We start from the raw sequence: 14,348 nt of genomic DNA, 5'->3' as shown, positions 1-14,348 counted from the left end.
CACTAGGGTTTATTTGTCTTTGACCTGTCAAATGGTTTGTTTGGTGTATTGAGGGCATGACAGGGTTTGTGGGTACTGTACTGTCATATGACAGGTTCTCTTCACCCACCACAATCTTGTCAAAGCAGATTTTCACTGATCTCACAACAGTAAGGTTTATTATAGTGTTCTATATTTGTCTTAAAAGCACTTTGAGATTTCTTTTGCACATTCAATATTTGCAATATTTCCAGGCATCCCCTTTCACTGTGCATGAGTCGATATGGTTCTGTCTGTGTGTTTGCAGCAGACAGCTCTGCGTCTGTGTGAAAGTGGGACAGAGGTCGTTCGGCTCTTCTCTGGGAGTCTGAACACAACAGGCTCTTTGTTCAGATTGCTCATTAGCACTGCTCCACATGTTCTGCTCTGCATCAGTCTATCAGCCTGTGACACCCATGCATCATTTTCTGCATCATTAGGAAAACCAGGCTTTTCTTGTCAAAGTAATGCAGCTTATATTACAGCCAGTGAGTTGAGAATGCAACGAGACAGCATTAATAAAACAAAACACAAGGGTATTCACAAAGATACAACACAATGAAATAGTTTATAAATATTTTATATAGTTACATACGCAGAAACTGCTAGTTAAATTCACAAATAATTACGACGAAAATAAAGGTATTTTTTTATGCGTTTATTATTGGGGTCCAGTAGAGGTCAGTAATGTCTTATTTCTATTGGAGGATAAAGGGGAAATAGAAAGACGACGTGGATATTCTAACCTCTACCCCAGGGATTATGACACATCGTACTGAAATAGTCTTGAAATATGAAATGCTTTTATTTTTTTACAATATATTTTTGCATCTATGATTCCTTGTTGCAATCCTGAAATGCTCTGGAGGAAGCTTTAAACTGATTAAACATTCACTACTCTGATTTAATTATATACAGGGCTCAGATGGTGTCGATAGTAGCCTATACAATAAAATAGCGTGTCAGTGACATTCAGTGACAAACCACTACTATCAAGACCAATCCACGTGTTGTAATTATTATTATTATTATTATTATGTTTTGGAATATTTCTAGTAAATTACAGCCAAACAGTACGTTCATCAGCGTTAGAATAAAATGACTCTTATTTTGACAGGTTGTCTTTATGTCTTTAGGCAGTAGTCATGGGAAGTCCGGTTCTTTCGGACAGTTCTTTTCAGTGAACCGGTTCAAAAACGGTTCATCGGTTCATTCACTCCCTAACGTACGGGTTCACGATGTAATATCAAGTCTATCGTCCCGGGGCGGGATGAAAATACACATTCAAATATATAAAATCAGCATTCATAACATCAAACAGTTAAAACATCATAATCATGATCTGAGAAGTTCACAATTAAGTTTTGCACTTAGGCACCCAAATAGTAACAGGCAGTGATGTGCATACGATAATTTAATTAAATCTTGAAGATATAAAGTAAATACATTAGTTGCAACCGGTTCTTGATTCCTGAACGAACCACTCTAATGGCACGCTTGTTCAGTATATCATCAGCTCGTGTTCATCAGTTCTATTTATTACAAACTCAGTTTGTGAATGCGTCATCGTTAACTATTACAGTACAGGTATTTCATAAATCATCCCTTTAGGCTATTCCTATTAAACATGGAGTCTTGACTATGGTCCAACATCATCAATTTTCTCTTCACAGCAGTTCAGTTAGTGTATTGTCTGAGTAAATTAATTACCCCCGGTATATTGATTTATTTCGACTCAGAGGGAGTGTCAGCCACGTTCAAAAATGAATAATTCAAGTAATTTGTGGACTAGTGTTTACTGGAGATACGAACCCTTTCAAAAGATTCAGTTCGATTTGGTGAACTGGTTCAACCATAGACATATGGGTTCAACCATGGTTCAACCGGCTCACTCAGAAGAACCGGTCGAATCGAACGATTTGTTTCGCGAACCGGACATCACTATTAAGCGGAAGTGTCCTTTCTTTATTTAGAGTAAAGTTCACGGACGATATTTGACCTGTCAGATATTGTGCATTTGATTGTAACTTGATCTCCTCCACATCAGCATGTTTGCACTAAAGGCACTAAGGAGTTTTTCTCCAGCGACGAAAAATGTTTATTTGCGGAGTAAACAGGCGTTTAGTGTGACTATCATGTCGAGGTGAGTCTCATTTGTGCTCAATTTTGTTGCTTTCATTATCTTTCGTGTTATTTGATAGATATGTTTCATCATAATTCGCAGAAATAATTCATTTTAGTAGTTCTCGTTTTAATTATTTATTTCTCTGATGCATGAAAGGGAAAACGATGCATTATTTACATATGAACAATATTATATTTTACAATTTTATTTTTTATTGTAAAAAATCAACAAGAAAACTGATAAGTTAGGTGTTGTCACTAAACATTGGTGTAAAAAAAAAAAAAAAAAACCCAAGAAGTACCTCTGAAAATTTATTGTCTTTTAAAATATATTACGTAAGGTAGCTTAATAAGGTCCACCAAACAATTGTTACTATTTTTCCTGTTAATTTTGTATAGTAAACGATATGATAATATCAAATACTTCCCTACATTATATATCTGCAATAGAATATATTTTTCAGTATTACCAATGTAATCAAAAATGCAGAATTTACATTATCATAATGACAAATAAGGAGGGCAGCTATACATAAAATTGTGAGAGAAAAAAAAATCGTAGTTTTGTTGTATCATCCTGAATGGTTAAAAATAGCAAACCAAAAGGGTTAATCAGAGGGTTAATATGTGCATTTTCAAATTACATGTTTTAAAGTAAATGTTTTGATTTTTTAGAATGATATTAGAATGCAAATAATAACAAAAAAATATAATGGTGTTATGCTATTACATATATGGACAGTTTTGTTTTTTATGGTTCCTTGGAGTAATAAATATGGTTGAATATATTATTAAATGGGGTGATATATCAGTGGTAATAATATATTCATAATATTTGAAGTACTATAGCAAAGGGGTTAATCTTATTCCCAGAATGCAGCATGCAGAGGTCCAGCATGGGGAAACAGCAGCCTTTCGACCAGAAACATCCATGGCCAAGACACTGATGGACATCGGCACCAGACGGATCTTCTCAGAGGAGCATGACCTGTTCCGACAAAATGTGCGGAGGTTCTTTCAGGAGGAAGTTGTTCCCTATCACACTCAGTAAGTCACCAGTGTGGTTCATCGCTCTCTCATCCTGAATATGATGTAATCGTAATTAGGGCTGTGCGATATGGACAAAAAAAACCTATCACGATTTTTTGATAAATTTTGCGAATTTCGATTTTAATCACGATTTTCACACTCACAGACATGCTTTACAGTCATAAATGCATTCAGTATAAATTTGGAACATATTTCCAAAATTTCCAAAAGTTGTAATATGTCTCTAGAACAGACTTAAGTCAAAATAATCACTAAGTAAAGATAAAACATATGGCAAAAGATTATAAAAAAAAAAAAACCTGTGTTTAGGGAATTATTATTATTTTTATTTTTTTTGCCATGCATTGGTCATAAAGCTCACTGTAGCGGTGCCTCAGGTGTTATATGTTTTGCCCAATATATTTATTGGCCAAGGTTCACACGTACTCCGTCTGCAGTGCTAATACAGTAATTTATGTGTACGCGGTTCAGAAGCAGCAGTGAGATCGAATTATTGTAACGCGAAATAACAAAACCAGATGCGAGTGCTCAGATCATAGACTTTATAAGGCTCAGATACACGCTGCCTTGAAACGTGTCTCTTTTTACTGTGTGCAGTGTGAACGTTCTGATCCGTTAACATGGGCTCAAAAAAAAAGGCTACGCATCACAGACAGAGTGTGTGAACCTGGAGTTAGGCATACGCCCAGTCTGCTCTGTTCTCGCGCTCCACTTAGGTGCGCTGCATCCTGATTGGTTCAGATAACATACTGCGGGAGGTCGGGCTGCGGAAAATCGTGCTATAAAGCGATTTAGAAATCACGCACACTCAAATCGCGATTTTATTTCGATTTCGATTAATCGCACAGCCCTAATCGTAATAGATACTGAATGCAGATGTTTTTAAAAATGTATGCATATACTCTGTATGCTTCTAGGTGGGAGAAGGCTGGTGAGGTCAGCAGAGAGGTTTGGGAAAAGGCCGGAGAGCATGGATTGCTGGGAATATATACACCCGAGGAGCACGGAGGAATCGGAGGGGACCTCCTGTCTGCTGCTATAGTGTGGGAGGAGCAGTGAGTAGCCCCGCCTTCACCTGTCTGTCATAGTAGCTCCTCCTTTATCTATCTGATCCTATTCCTAATTCAGAAAAATTCAGAATTTTAAAACTCTCTTTCTATTTCTAATCATGAATGTGAATTTCAATGGGACATCCCATAGGAATTAAAATTTGAATGGCGGGAAGAGGAATTTATTAAACTGTAATTCAGTAAAAATTTTATCATAGTTATAAAACAGGAGTTATGCAATAAAATATAAAATAAGTTAATTGAACTGATTATATATAGACTGAGATATGTTTCATGATCAGTCATGTCAAAAAAATTACCACAGTCATCAAAACTAATTATAATTTAGCTTCCACAAAACACCACAAAATGTCCTCCATAATCTATTCTGAAAGTATAAATAGAAATATATTAAATTTTAACAATAACATGAAATATTGATTAATAGATATAAATAAATATAGACATGTAAAATGTATATACATGAAATACACATTTCTACAGGTGACATTTTTATATTATCTTTTGTAAATACCTCATCTGCTTGATAATTCATCTGCTTTTAATCAATTCAATCATCATTCTACTTCCTTAATTCAAATATGAATTCCAGTTCTATGTTCTGCTCACTGTCTCAGTTCAAATTGAACTGGAGTTTAAAATGTATTTCAGTTTGGAATAAAGCACAACGCTGAATGTCTAGGATGTAGGTTTTTCCCTTAGCTTTTTGTGTCTGTGTGTGTAATATAGTGGGTGTTCTGGCTCTATTTGTGTTGTAGAATGTACTGTAACTGCAGTGGTCCTGGCTTCTCTCTTCACTCTGAGATTGTAATGCCTTATATCAGTCACTATGGCTCTAAGGCTCAGATCGAGCACTATATTCCACAGATGACTGCTGGGAAATGCATCGGGGCCATCGCTATGACAGAGCCTGGAGCCGGCAGGTGGGCTTCAATGCAGGCATAACATTAAAGAAAAAATGATACTTTTAAAGATACAAAGACACTGACTCCCAGGGTGCATCACATTTTCATGCTTGCAGAGTCAAATAGTGTACAGTCATTTGTTCCATGTCATCCTGGTTCACATGTTTAATTTTCTCTCTGAAGTGACCTTCAAGGAGTGAAAACATTTGCAAAAAAAGATGGAACTGACTGGATTCTTAATGGGAGTAAGGTATGAACAATGGCTTCTGATGCAGATAATTTTTTTTATCAGTCAGTCTGTCAATAAAACTGTTCATATAGCATCTATCAAACAAATTTAATTCCAGCATAAATAAGTGGCTTACGCAAAATACAAGAAATGAAAAAAAAGCACAATAATAGCCTATAATAAAAAGTTAAATCAAATATAAATAAGCGATTATGATGGTAATAAATATAAAAGCCAGACTAAATGAGTTTATTTAATTTAATTAACTAAAATATACAAATGTAAAAAATTTTTTTTTTTTAAATTTAAGTCAAGTCAAGTCACCTTTATTTATATAGCGCTTTAAACAAAATACATTGCGTCAAAGCAACTGAACAACATTCATTAGGAAAACAGTGTCAATAATGCAAAATGATAGTTAAAGGCAGTTCATCATTGAATTCAGTGATGTCATCTCTGTTCAGTTAAATAGTGTCTGTGCATTTATTTGCAATCAAGTCAACGATATCGCTGTAGATGAAGTTACCCCAACTAAGCAAGCCAGAGGCGACGGCGGCAAGGAACCGAAACTCCATCGGTGACAGAATGGAGGAAAAAAACCTTGGGAGAAACCAGGCTCAGTTTGGGGGCCAGTTCTCCTCTGACCAGATGAAACCAGTAGTTCAATTCCAGGCTGCAGCAAAGTCAGATTGTGCAGAAGAATCATCTGTTTCCTGTGGTCTTGTCCTGGTGGTCTGAGACAAGGTCTTTACAGGGGATCTGTATCTGGGGCTCTTAAGATTGAAATAGAATTTAAAATGTTATTTAGCTTAATGCCAATGTAATAACAAACTTATTACATTTTAAGATTAATCCTATGCACCTCTCACTTCATTTGTTCTTGTTGTTACAGTGGCATTTAGTGTAATGGCTGAATGGGGCATCAGAAAATATTTTAATTCTAGTGTGTGGAATAGCTAAATGAGAAAAGTTTTGGTTTTAGTTAGCACTCATACAGCACAATTTTTAATAATTTTTTGATTATTTATTGTATTCTTTGGTAGACTAGAAAGGAGAGCATTACAGTAGTAGTCAAACCAGTTAGTTGTGTAAGTTTGCATCAGTCTCTCCATGTTGCTCAGAGAAAGAAATGTTCTCATTTTAGCAATATTCTTCATGTGGTAAATGTTGCTCCTCGATGTGGTTTAAGTCATAATATATTTTCTTTAGGGGTCAGTTTCACTGTGGAACCTATCCTGATTGACTCTCTTGGTAACTAAAATACAGTTAGCAAGAGGCTCAATCAGTAGCATATAAAAATTAAAAAGTAATGGTCTTAAAATTGATCCTTGAGGTACCCCTCATAGTGTTTGAGTTAACATTTATAGATACAAAATAAATAAATAAATAATAATAATAATAATACTCTCAGAGATATGAGATAAACTGATAAAAAACAATATCAGGTGTTCACTTAAATAATCTAGTATATCAAAAGCCGCACTTATACGTCTTATATGTCCTAAGACCCAACTGAAATATCTCTAATTTAGTTTTTACATTTAAAAAGGTTCTGGGCTGATTAAAAGTTTCTCAAAAAAAATATATAATAAAATAAAATAAAAAATGGAGGATTTTAAATTGATCTATAATTACCAGGTGTTAAAATATTTCCTTTCTTTGATAGAGATTTTATTAAATCAGTTTTGAAATCAGTGGCAGAATATAGCAAGCTGAGGGCAGTAATGTTATAGCAAGTATATCTTCAGAAGCCAATTTTAAAAATAAGTTTAGCATGCTTGTTTTTGTTTTTCTTGCAGATACTTGATCTAATATCCATTATTTTCTCCTGAAAGTAGCCAGCAGTAGTTAAGTTTATATTCTGTAGAATTAATATTAGTTAGTTAATATTCTGTAGAATTTTTGCTTTTCTCTTCTGTATAATCAAAATTACTTGCAATGAATGCTGCTGCACTCCAAGAAAAAAACACCATATCATAAATTAATTTTCCAAGTCAATAATTTTCTAAATTAAAGGGGTCATAAACTGCATATATATATATATATACATATTCCTTGATGTGCACTTATAATGATGCTAAGATTTTTCATCAAAAACAATTATAATTTAAAAATAAATTAATAAGTAACTTAAATAAAGAGTTAATATTCTGCTGATTAGTTGGGTTAGTAATTTATCTTGTTCTTTGGTCACTTTCTCTCAGGTGTTCATCACTAATGGCTGGATGAGTGATGTGGTGATTGTAGTTGCTGTAACTAACCGTGAAGCAAAGACAGCAGCTCATGGAATCAGTCTGTTCCTGGTCGACAGCGGCACTAAGGGCTTCCAAAAGGGCCGCAAACTGGAGAAGCTCGGACTTAAAGCTCAGGTTCCCCTTAAAGCTTCCCAAATACATAACCTAATATATGTATGTATTTATGTATGTATGTATGTGTGTGTATATATATATATATATATATATATATATATATATATATATATATATATATATACATACATACATACATACATAGCCAGTTTGTGTAAGAGCTTACTTAGAATTTCTCTACAAATTAAATGTAGATTATAGTGTAATATAGATTAATAGAGAGGTCTAGTTATAAATCTATTGGGTATTTGTTTCTATGCAGGATACAGCTGAACTGTTCTTTGAGGATGTGCGTTTGCCCGCCGAAGCTTTGTTGGGTCAGGTCAATAAGGGATTTTATTATCTGATGAACGAGCTGCCACAGGTATAAGAGTGAGAGTACAAATCTGCTGCTCTCTTTTGAGTTTTCCTATTCTTATTCTTGATAAAACCGCAACATATTTAATGGTTTGTGTGTGGGTAGTTGCATGATATTCTATATTCCATATAATGTGTTTATAAACACAGTGCTGCTTTTTAGAAGAACGTAGAGAGCATAAATGAGTATTATTTGTATTATTGAGTTAATATCTATTTCTAACAACCTGCTTTAGGACCCAACCAATTCCCTCTCACATATTGTCTCTTGTCTGTGAAGGATCTTTTGTATATGGATTGCATTGTCTGCATAAGATATCAAAATATGAGGGGATTATGATTCTGGGAATTTGAAAAGCTCTACAAATGGGCTCACAGCCCATTATAATGAACTATAATATGAATAGGGAGAGATTTATTTCAATGTCTTTCTGCAGGAGCGCCTTCTTATATCAGTCATGGCTCTTGCCAGCTGCGAGTTCATGTTTGAAGAGTCAAGGAACTATGTGATGCAGCGCAAAGCGTTCGGCAAGACCATCGCTGACCTGCAGGTAAATATAAAGGGGACATGTTAAAGCTTTTTTATTTGTATTTTTTGCTTAAAAAAAAAAAGTAACTTTATTTTTTTAATAATCGAAGGTAAGCAAGCAAACATTTCTAACACATTATTCCTAATTTTTGATTATAATTTACATTGTTATGGGAATAAATATAAAAAGACAGACAAATGGTCCCTTTAATTACTAATCAATTAATCATTAAGTTTTTGTCATCAGTGTCATTAAAATACTGTTTTATCTTTGCATTATTAGATTTTTCCACGTAAACAATGAAGCTTTTCTATTTTAAGCTGTGGATTTGAGATAAAGCGCTGTTCTCTCATGTCTAATGTAATTTTGACATGTTCCATTCTTTTTAATAGTCTAATTGCTTGCCTCACATAACAGTATACACCAAAATATGATGAAAAATCTATTAGGATTAGACTGAAATGATTAGAAACAAACTACATATGTGACCCTGGACCACAAAACCAGTCATAAGTGTCCGTTTTTTGAAATTGAGAATTATACATCACACGAAAGCTGAATAAATAAGTATGGTTTGTTAGGATAGGACAATATTTGCCTGAGATACAACTATTTGAAAATCTGGGATCTGAGGGTGCCAAAAAATCCAAATATTGAGGAAAATCACCTTTAAAGTTGTTACTAATCAAAAATTAAGTTTTTATATATTTACAGTAGGAAATTTACAAAATCTCTTCATGGAACATGAGCTTTACACTATCCTAATGATTTTTGGCATAAAAGGAAAATGTATAATTTTGACCCATACAATGTATTTTTGGTTATTGCTACAAATATACCCCAGCGGTTTTGTGGTCCAGGGTCACATATAAACTTCAGAGGGATTCAGGTTTTAAACACAACAAGCAAGTGCAAAAGATTTGGTGAACTTTGACACATTTAACTTATCTTTAGTTCTTCTGGAGATTAGTATCTGTCCTGCTTCCACTTTATTACCTTGTTGTCACTGGGCGGCCCAAGTTTCTGAACACTTTAGGCATTGTTGACATGTAAATGTGAACGGCTATATATTTTTGATGACAGAACACTAGCAATTTCAGAACAAGCCACAACTTGATTTTACTGAAGTAACTGTTTATATAGTATGGTTGTTTTCATATAATTTTCTTTTTTTTCTGGTATGACCTCTTTAAAAAACCTTTTCAGTTATATTAAGTTTCTCAAAATTAGTTTCCTCATTTGTTTAGTGTGCTTTTAACCTCACGTAAGGTCACGGCCACACACTCACTTTGTAATTGTATCCCTCCATCCTGTCTGCAGTTTGAGACCGATGCTCAGAGAAATTGAATAAGCTCCATTACGCATTATACATATGGATGAGTGGAATCAGTGAGGGCTAAATCAGGTTTGCACTAATAAAACCTCATTATCATCAGAGCTATAACTGATCATCCAGCCGTCTTTCAGGTGGTGCAGCACAAGCTGGCTGAGTTGAAGACAGAAGTCTGTGTAGGTCGAGCTTTTATTGACAGCTGCCTTCAGCTCCACAGTGAGAAGAAGCTGGATTCGAGCACAGCGTCGATGGCCAAATACTGGTGAGACTTCTGATGATGAAACAAAAATCCCAAAATGTCATGCTGACTGATTGTGAAAAAAATGGCAAATAACAAGAGATTTTAAAAAGCGCTACCGTTTGGATTTGTTTTATGTAAAGCTTTGCATGCCTGATGAAGTCTATAGAAAGCACCGCTTTTCTTGCATCATTTTGCACTGTTAATGTTACACCAGTTTTGTGTTACAAGGTCTTTTTCTTTTTCTAGGGCCACAGATTTGCAGAATAGAGTTGCTACTCAGTGCCTGCAGCTTCATGGAGGATGGGGCTACATGTGGGAGTATCCGATAGCCAAGTGAGTACCAGTTACTGAGAAGTGTACGATCAGCGCTGATGGGCATTCACACTTGTAACCAGAATACTGTACAAAATATTGATCCTGTGACAATGACGCCAAACAGTTGAGCTTCACCAACAAATGAAAATGGTCATGTCGTTTCAAATGAATTTCTTCTAAAACAAATTACATTGTCAGTGCTGCAGGAACGTGATTGCTATGTATTTATACAGATTTTTTATATTTACCTTCATAAGGTAAAGTGCATTAATCTGAAAAAGTGCTGCCTTTTCAAATGCATTTATAATGCATGCATGAATGCCATAACTTTGACAGAACTTCATAAGCTAGCGGTGCCATCTGTTTGTGTGAAAAACTGTTTAAAATGATGTCATTCAGTGAAAATCATAGTACTTTAAGGAGCTTGACAGCTTGTTTTTCCTCTGTTACCTTGACTGTTATTCTGGTGTCCAGCAGAGGGCGTGTTTCTCTCAGCTCTGCTCTGTCTCACCACCACAATAACTCCAGCACTTTTTAAATGGAGCTAAAACTGGGTTCATTTGAATGGCCATTTATAGAAGACCTTCTGTGGTTTGTGAAACACATTTAAATTATTATTATTATTTTTTTCCATGGAAGCTACAGTTTGATTATGATTTCTGATTACTCACTCTTGATAGCTGCAGTCTGTTATATATTTGTATATTTTCTTGGCAGCAGATGTACCCTGTGTAGGTGTAAAATGCCTCTTTCATAAGCTCCCGGAATATTCATACGTGACCAGTCTTTTTAAATCTGTTATATGGCGTAGTACAATCTAAATATAGCTTTTGGATATCATCTAACTCCAAAACGAGATAAATATATAATAATAAAAAATATATAAATAATATATATATATATATATATATATATATATATATATATATATATATATATTTATATTTATATATATATATATATATATATATGTGTGTGTGTGTGTGTGTGTGTGTGTTCCAAAAAATGCAAAATAAAATGTTTGGATTATTAAGAGTCTTTTAATTTCATAACAATGTAGCAGAATTTCTTCCCAAATTCTTATTTTTGTAATAAAAGATGAGTACATTTCTGTTCCTCGTTACTTTAATGTAAGACTACTTATATATTATTGAAATTGTGAAGTATTCATAGATATTTGCAGTGTGTCTCTTCTCTTATGTGTTTCAGTAATGAGAGTGGATTTTTTTTCCTAATGATAATAAGAATTTGAGGGGAAATGTGATTGCCATGAAAATGTCACTGTGTAAAAAATCTTAATCGACCTAAAAATAGGCTTTAATTAATATTATTTGGAGGTGAAATATGACTGGAACATTCTTGAGATTCACCCCAGCCGGATTTTCAATCTTGACTCATAAATAAAATGCATTAGAAACATTTGAATGATTGTCTCGTGTGCTCTCTTTCAGAGCCTTTGCAGACTCCAGAGTTCAACCCATCTACGGTGGAACCAACGAGATCATGAAAGAACTCATCTCGCGCAACATCGTTAGTAAAAAATAAATGCAGGGAGTATTAAAAAGAGATGAGGGTTTGATTTGGTGCCTCTTATTGCTGTAGCTGGAGCTTCACAGGATTGTTGATTAGAAAAATGATCTCAGATGAGTTATTCAATGCATACAAATGTTCATGTCATGTGAAAGTCGGCTTCTATCATATGATGTCTGCAGAGAGAAGGTCTCTTCTGTTTGTGACTCTGCGCTGTACGTATGGATATATTAAGCTACATTTGTCTTCCAGGTGATCGGTTTGCACCACTAAATGCAGAAAAGTGTAAAGTTCAGATACTTTTGTAGTGATTTGATTGTTTTGATATGTGAACACCAACTTTGCATACTAATAAATCTTTATAAAGATATTCCTAAAGATGGCTCTTATGCTCCGTCCTCTAACAATGTGATTCTCTTTTCTTCAAAGACACCGTCAGGATACTAAAAACAGTCTGTGCATTTTAATCATGCACCATTATGATTGGTGTAAACAAAGAGAGTCTGTCTACGTGCTTGCGTGTGTGTGTGTGTGTAAGTTCTTGTGTGCTTTATGAGTCTTTGGCTGGATGGTGTGTTCAAAGTGATTCATGGAGCAGAGGTGGGTGGTCTGTGAGAGTTAGTTGGTGGGTGTTACAAAGAGATTCAAACCAGAGTGATCAACTCTCTCTCCATCCCGCCCTCTTTCTGTCATGGGTGTAATTATAGAGCCGTTTTCCTTTTATTCAAAGATATTCAAATAAAGAGGCACACTATGTAAGTTCAGAGTAACTATAGATTAGACAGAGGGGAGAAAATCGTCTTTCAAAAGCAAGTTTGACTCGGTCAGAAGATCAAAGGCATGGCTCACAAACGAATCGTTCTTTTGAGCTCATGTGTTTAATGAGTCGATCTTAGTGTTTCCAAAAGCATTCGGAAGTCACTAGTTTACGAGGGAGAACAAAATGGAACAAAGCACAAATACTGGAACAATAACCAAACCAAAAATAACATTTAAGACAATTGTATGACAACAATTTAGAAAAACATTGTGATAAGACTATTTAGCAATCATTTATTCATCAATGTATTGTGACGCATCCAAAATAAAAGTTTTTGTTTACATTATATATGTATGTGTATTGTGTATATTTATGTATAAATAAATGCACACATACAGTATGTATTTTGAAAATATTTACTTGTTTATACATTTATATATTCATATTCATATAAATATATTTCATATATTAACATAACATATTTTTCTTATATATATATATATATATATATATGGATGTGTTAGCATTTATATATATATATATACAAAATAAATAAATACACAGTATACACACATGTGTATGTATACATAAACCCTCTTTGGGAAGTCGTGGTTAGAGAGTTTGACTCCTAACACTAGGGTTGTGGGTTTGAGTCTTGGACCGGCAATACCACGACTTAGGTGCCCTTGAGCAAGGCACTGAACCCCCAACTGCTCCCCGGGCGCCGCAGCATAAATGGCAGCCCACTGCTCTGCGTGTGTGTTCACAGTGTGTGTGTGGAGTTTGGATGGGTTAAATGCAGAGCACGAATTCTGAGTATGGGTCACCATACTTGGCTGAATGTCACATCGCTTTCACTTTTTTTTCCCCAGGGTTGCCAAGTCTGTGGTTCTCTTACGAGAGCTCTCTCGTACTGCGTCTTAGCTAAGACGCTACGGGAAAAGTCTCTTTTCACGAAATACTGAAGCAAAAAATTATCCTTAATTTTGTATTTTTGTAAAGCGCATTTGCAGCAGTACACAGCCATAGGCGAGACGGCTCGTTCGCTCATTGGCTTGTTCTGCGGCAACTGCACAGCCTATCGAGCGCGGGCTGATGCAACATCAGACCAATAAGGGCGCTTCGCGCCCTTCTTGCCACTTCCCGCCGAAACGGGTGTGGCCCAACCTATAAAAGGAGCTCGAAAAGGCTGACTCACCTGATTTTTCATCTCTTCAGCGAAGCTCACGCATCGCTGGATCACGGAGGAAGCAAGCGCCGTCTGAGAAAGCACATCAGCAGGACGAGCCATTCTGAAGCTGCTGGCATCGCCGCCTTCCATTGCCGTTCCTGCTGCGCTATCCGGCGCCTATATCCTTTCAATCCTGTTATATACAAGCTGTTCTTTATGTGTGTGTGTGTGTTCGCCCTGCGACACACACTCGTAAAAGAGCTCGCGTCTTTTTTAAGATGCCTTCCTGCGGCTCGTCAGAGCCCCACTCAGCGAGGGAGACCGGTACGTCATCTGTGTCTCCTGC

General features: G+C 35.4%; 1 protein-coding gene across 2 annotated transcripts; it reads left to right on the top strand.

Annotated features, from left to right (window-relative positions):
* The first annotated feature begins 1,957 nt into the window (after positions 1 to 1,957).
* On the top strand, positions 1,958 to 12,449 carry LOC132101307 (long-chain specific acyl-CoA dehydrogenase, mitochondrial-like). 2 transcript variants are annotated; one of them, XM_059506167.1, is made up of 11 exons: positions 1,958 to 2,165; positions 3,023 to 3,189; positions 4,110 to 4,247; positions 5,021 to 5,185; positions 5,351 to 5,417; positions 7,601 to 7,765; positions 8,028 to 8,129; positions 8,560 to 8,673; positions 10,120 to 10,247; positions 10,473 to 10,559; positions 11,993 to 12,449. In XM_059506167.1, the coding sequence occupies exons 2-11, from the start codon at positions 3,074 to 3,076 to the stop codon at positions 12,084 to 12,086; spliced, it is 1,176 nt and encodes a 391-aa protein (XP_059362150.1). In that variant the 5' UTR covers positions 1,958 to 2,165; positions 3,023 to 3,073; the 3' UTR covers positions 12,087 to 12,449. The 2 variants fall into 2 exon arrangements, with proteins under 2 accessions (XP_059362150.1, XP_059362149.1); XM_059506166.1 differs by lacking the exon at positions 1,958 to 2,165 and having other exon boundaries at positions 3,017 to 3,189.
* The last annotated feature ends 1,899 nt before the right edge of the window (positions 12,450 to 14,348 follow it).

Source organism: Carassius carassius, chromosome 23 (assembly GCF_963082965.1).
Source record: "Carassius carassius chromosome 23, fCarCar2.1, whole genome shotgun sequence".
Classification (NCBI taxonomy): domain Eukaryota; kingdom Metazoa; phylum Chordata; class Actinopteri; order Cypriniformes; family Cyprinidae; genus Carassius; species Carassius carassius.
The sequence above is the reverse complement of the archived record's forward strand: the minus strand, read 5'-3'. Positions and strand labels throughout refer to the sequence as shown.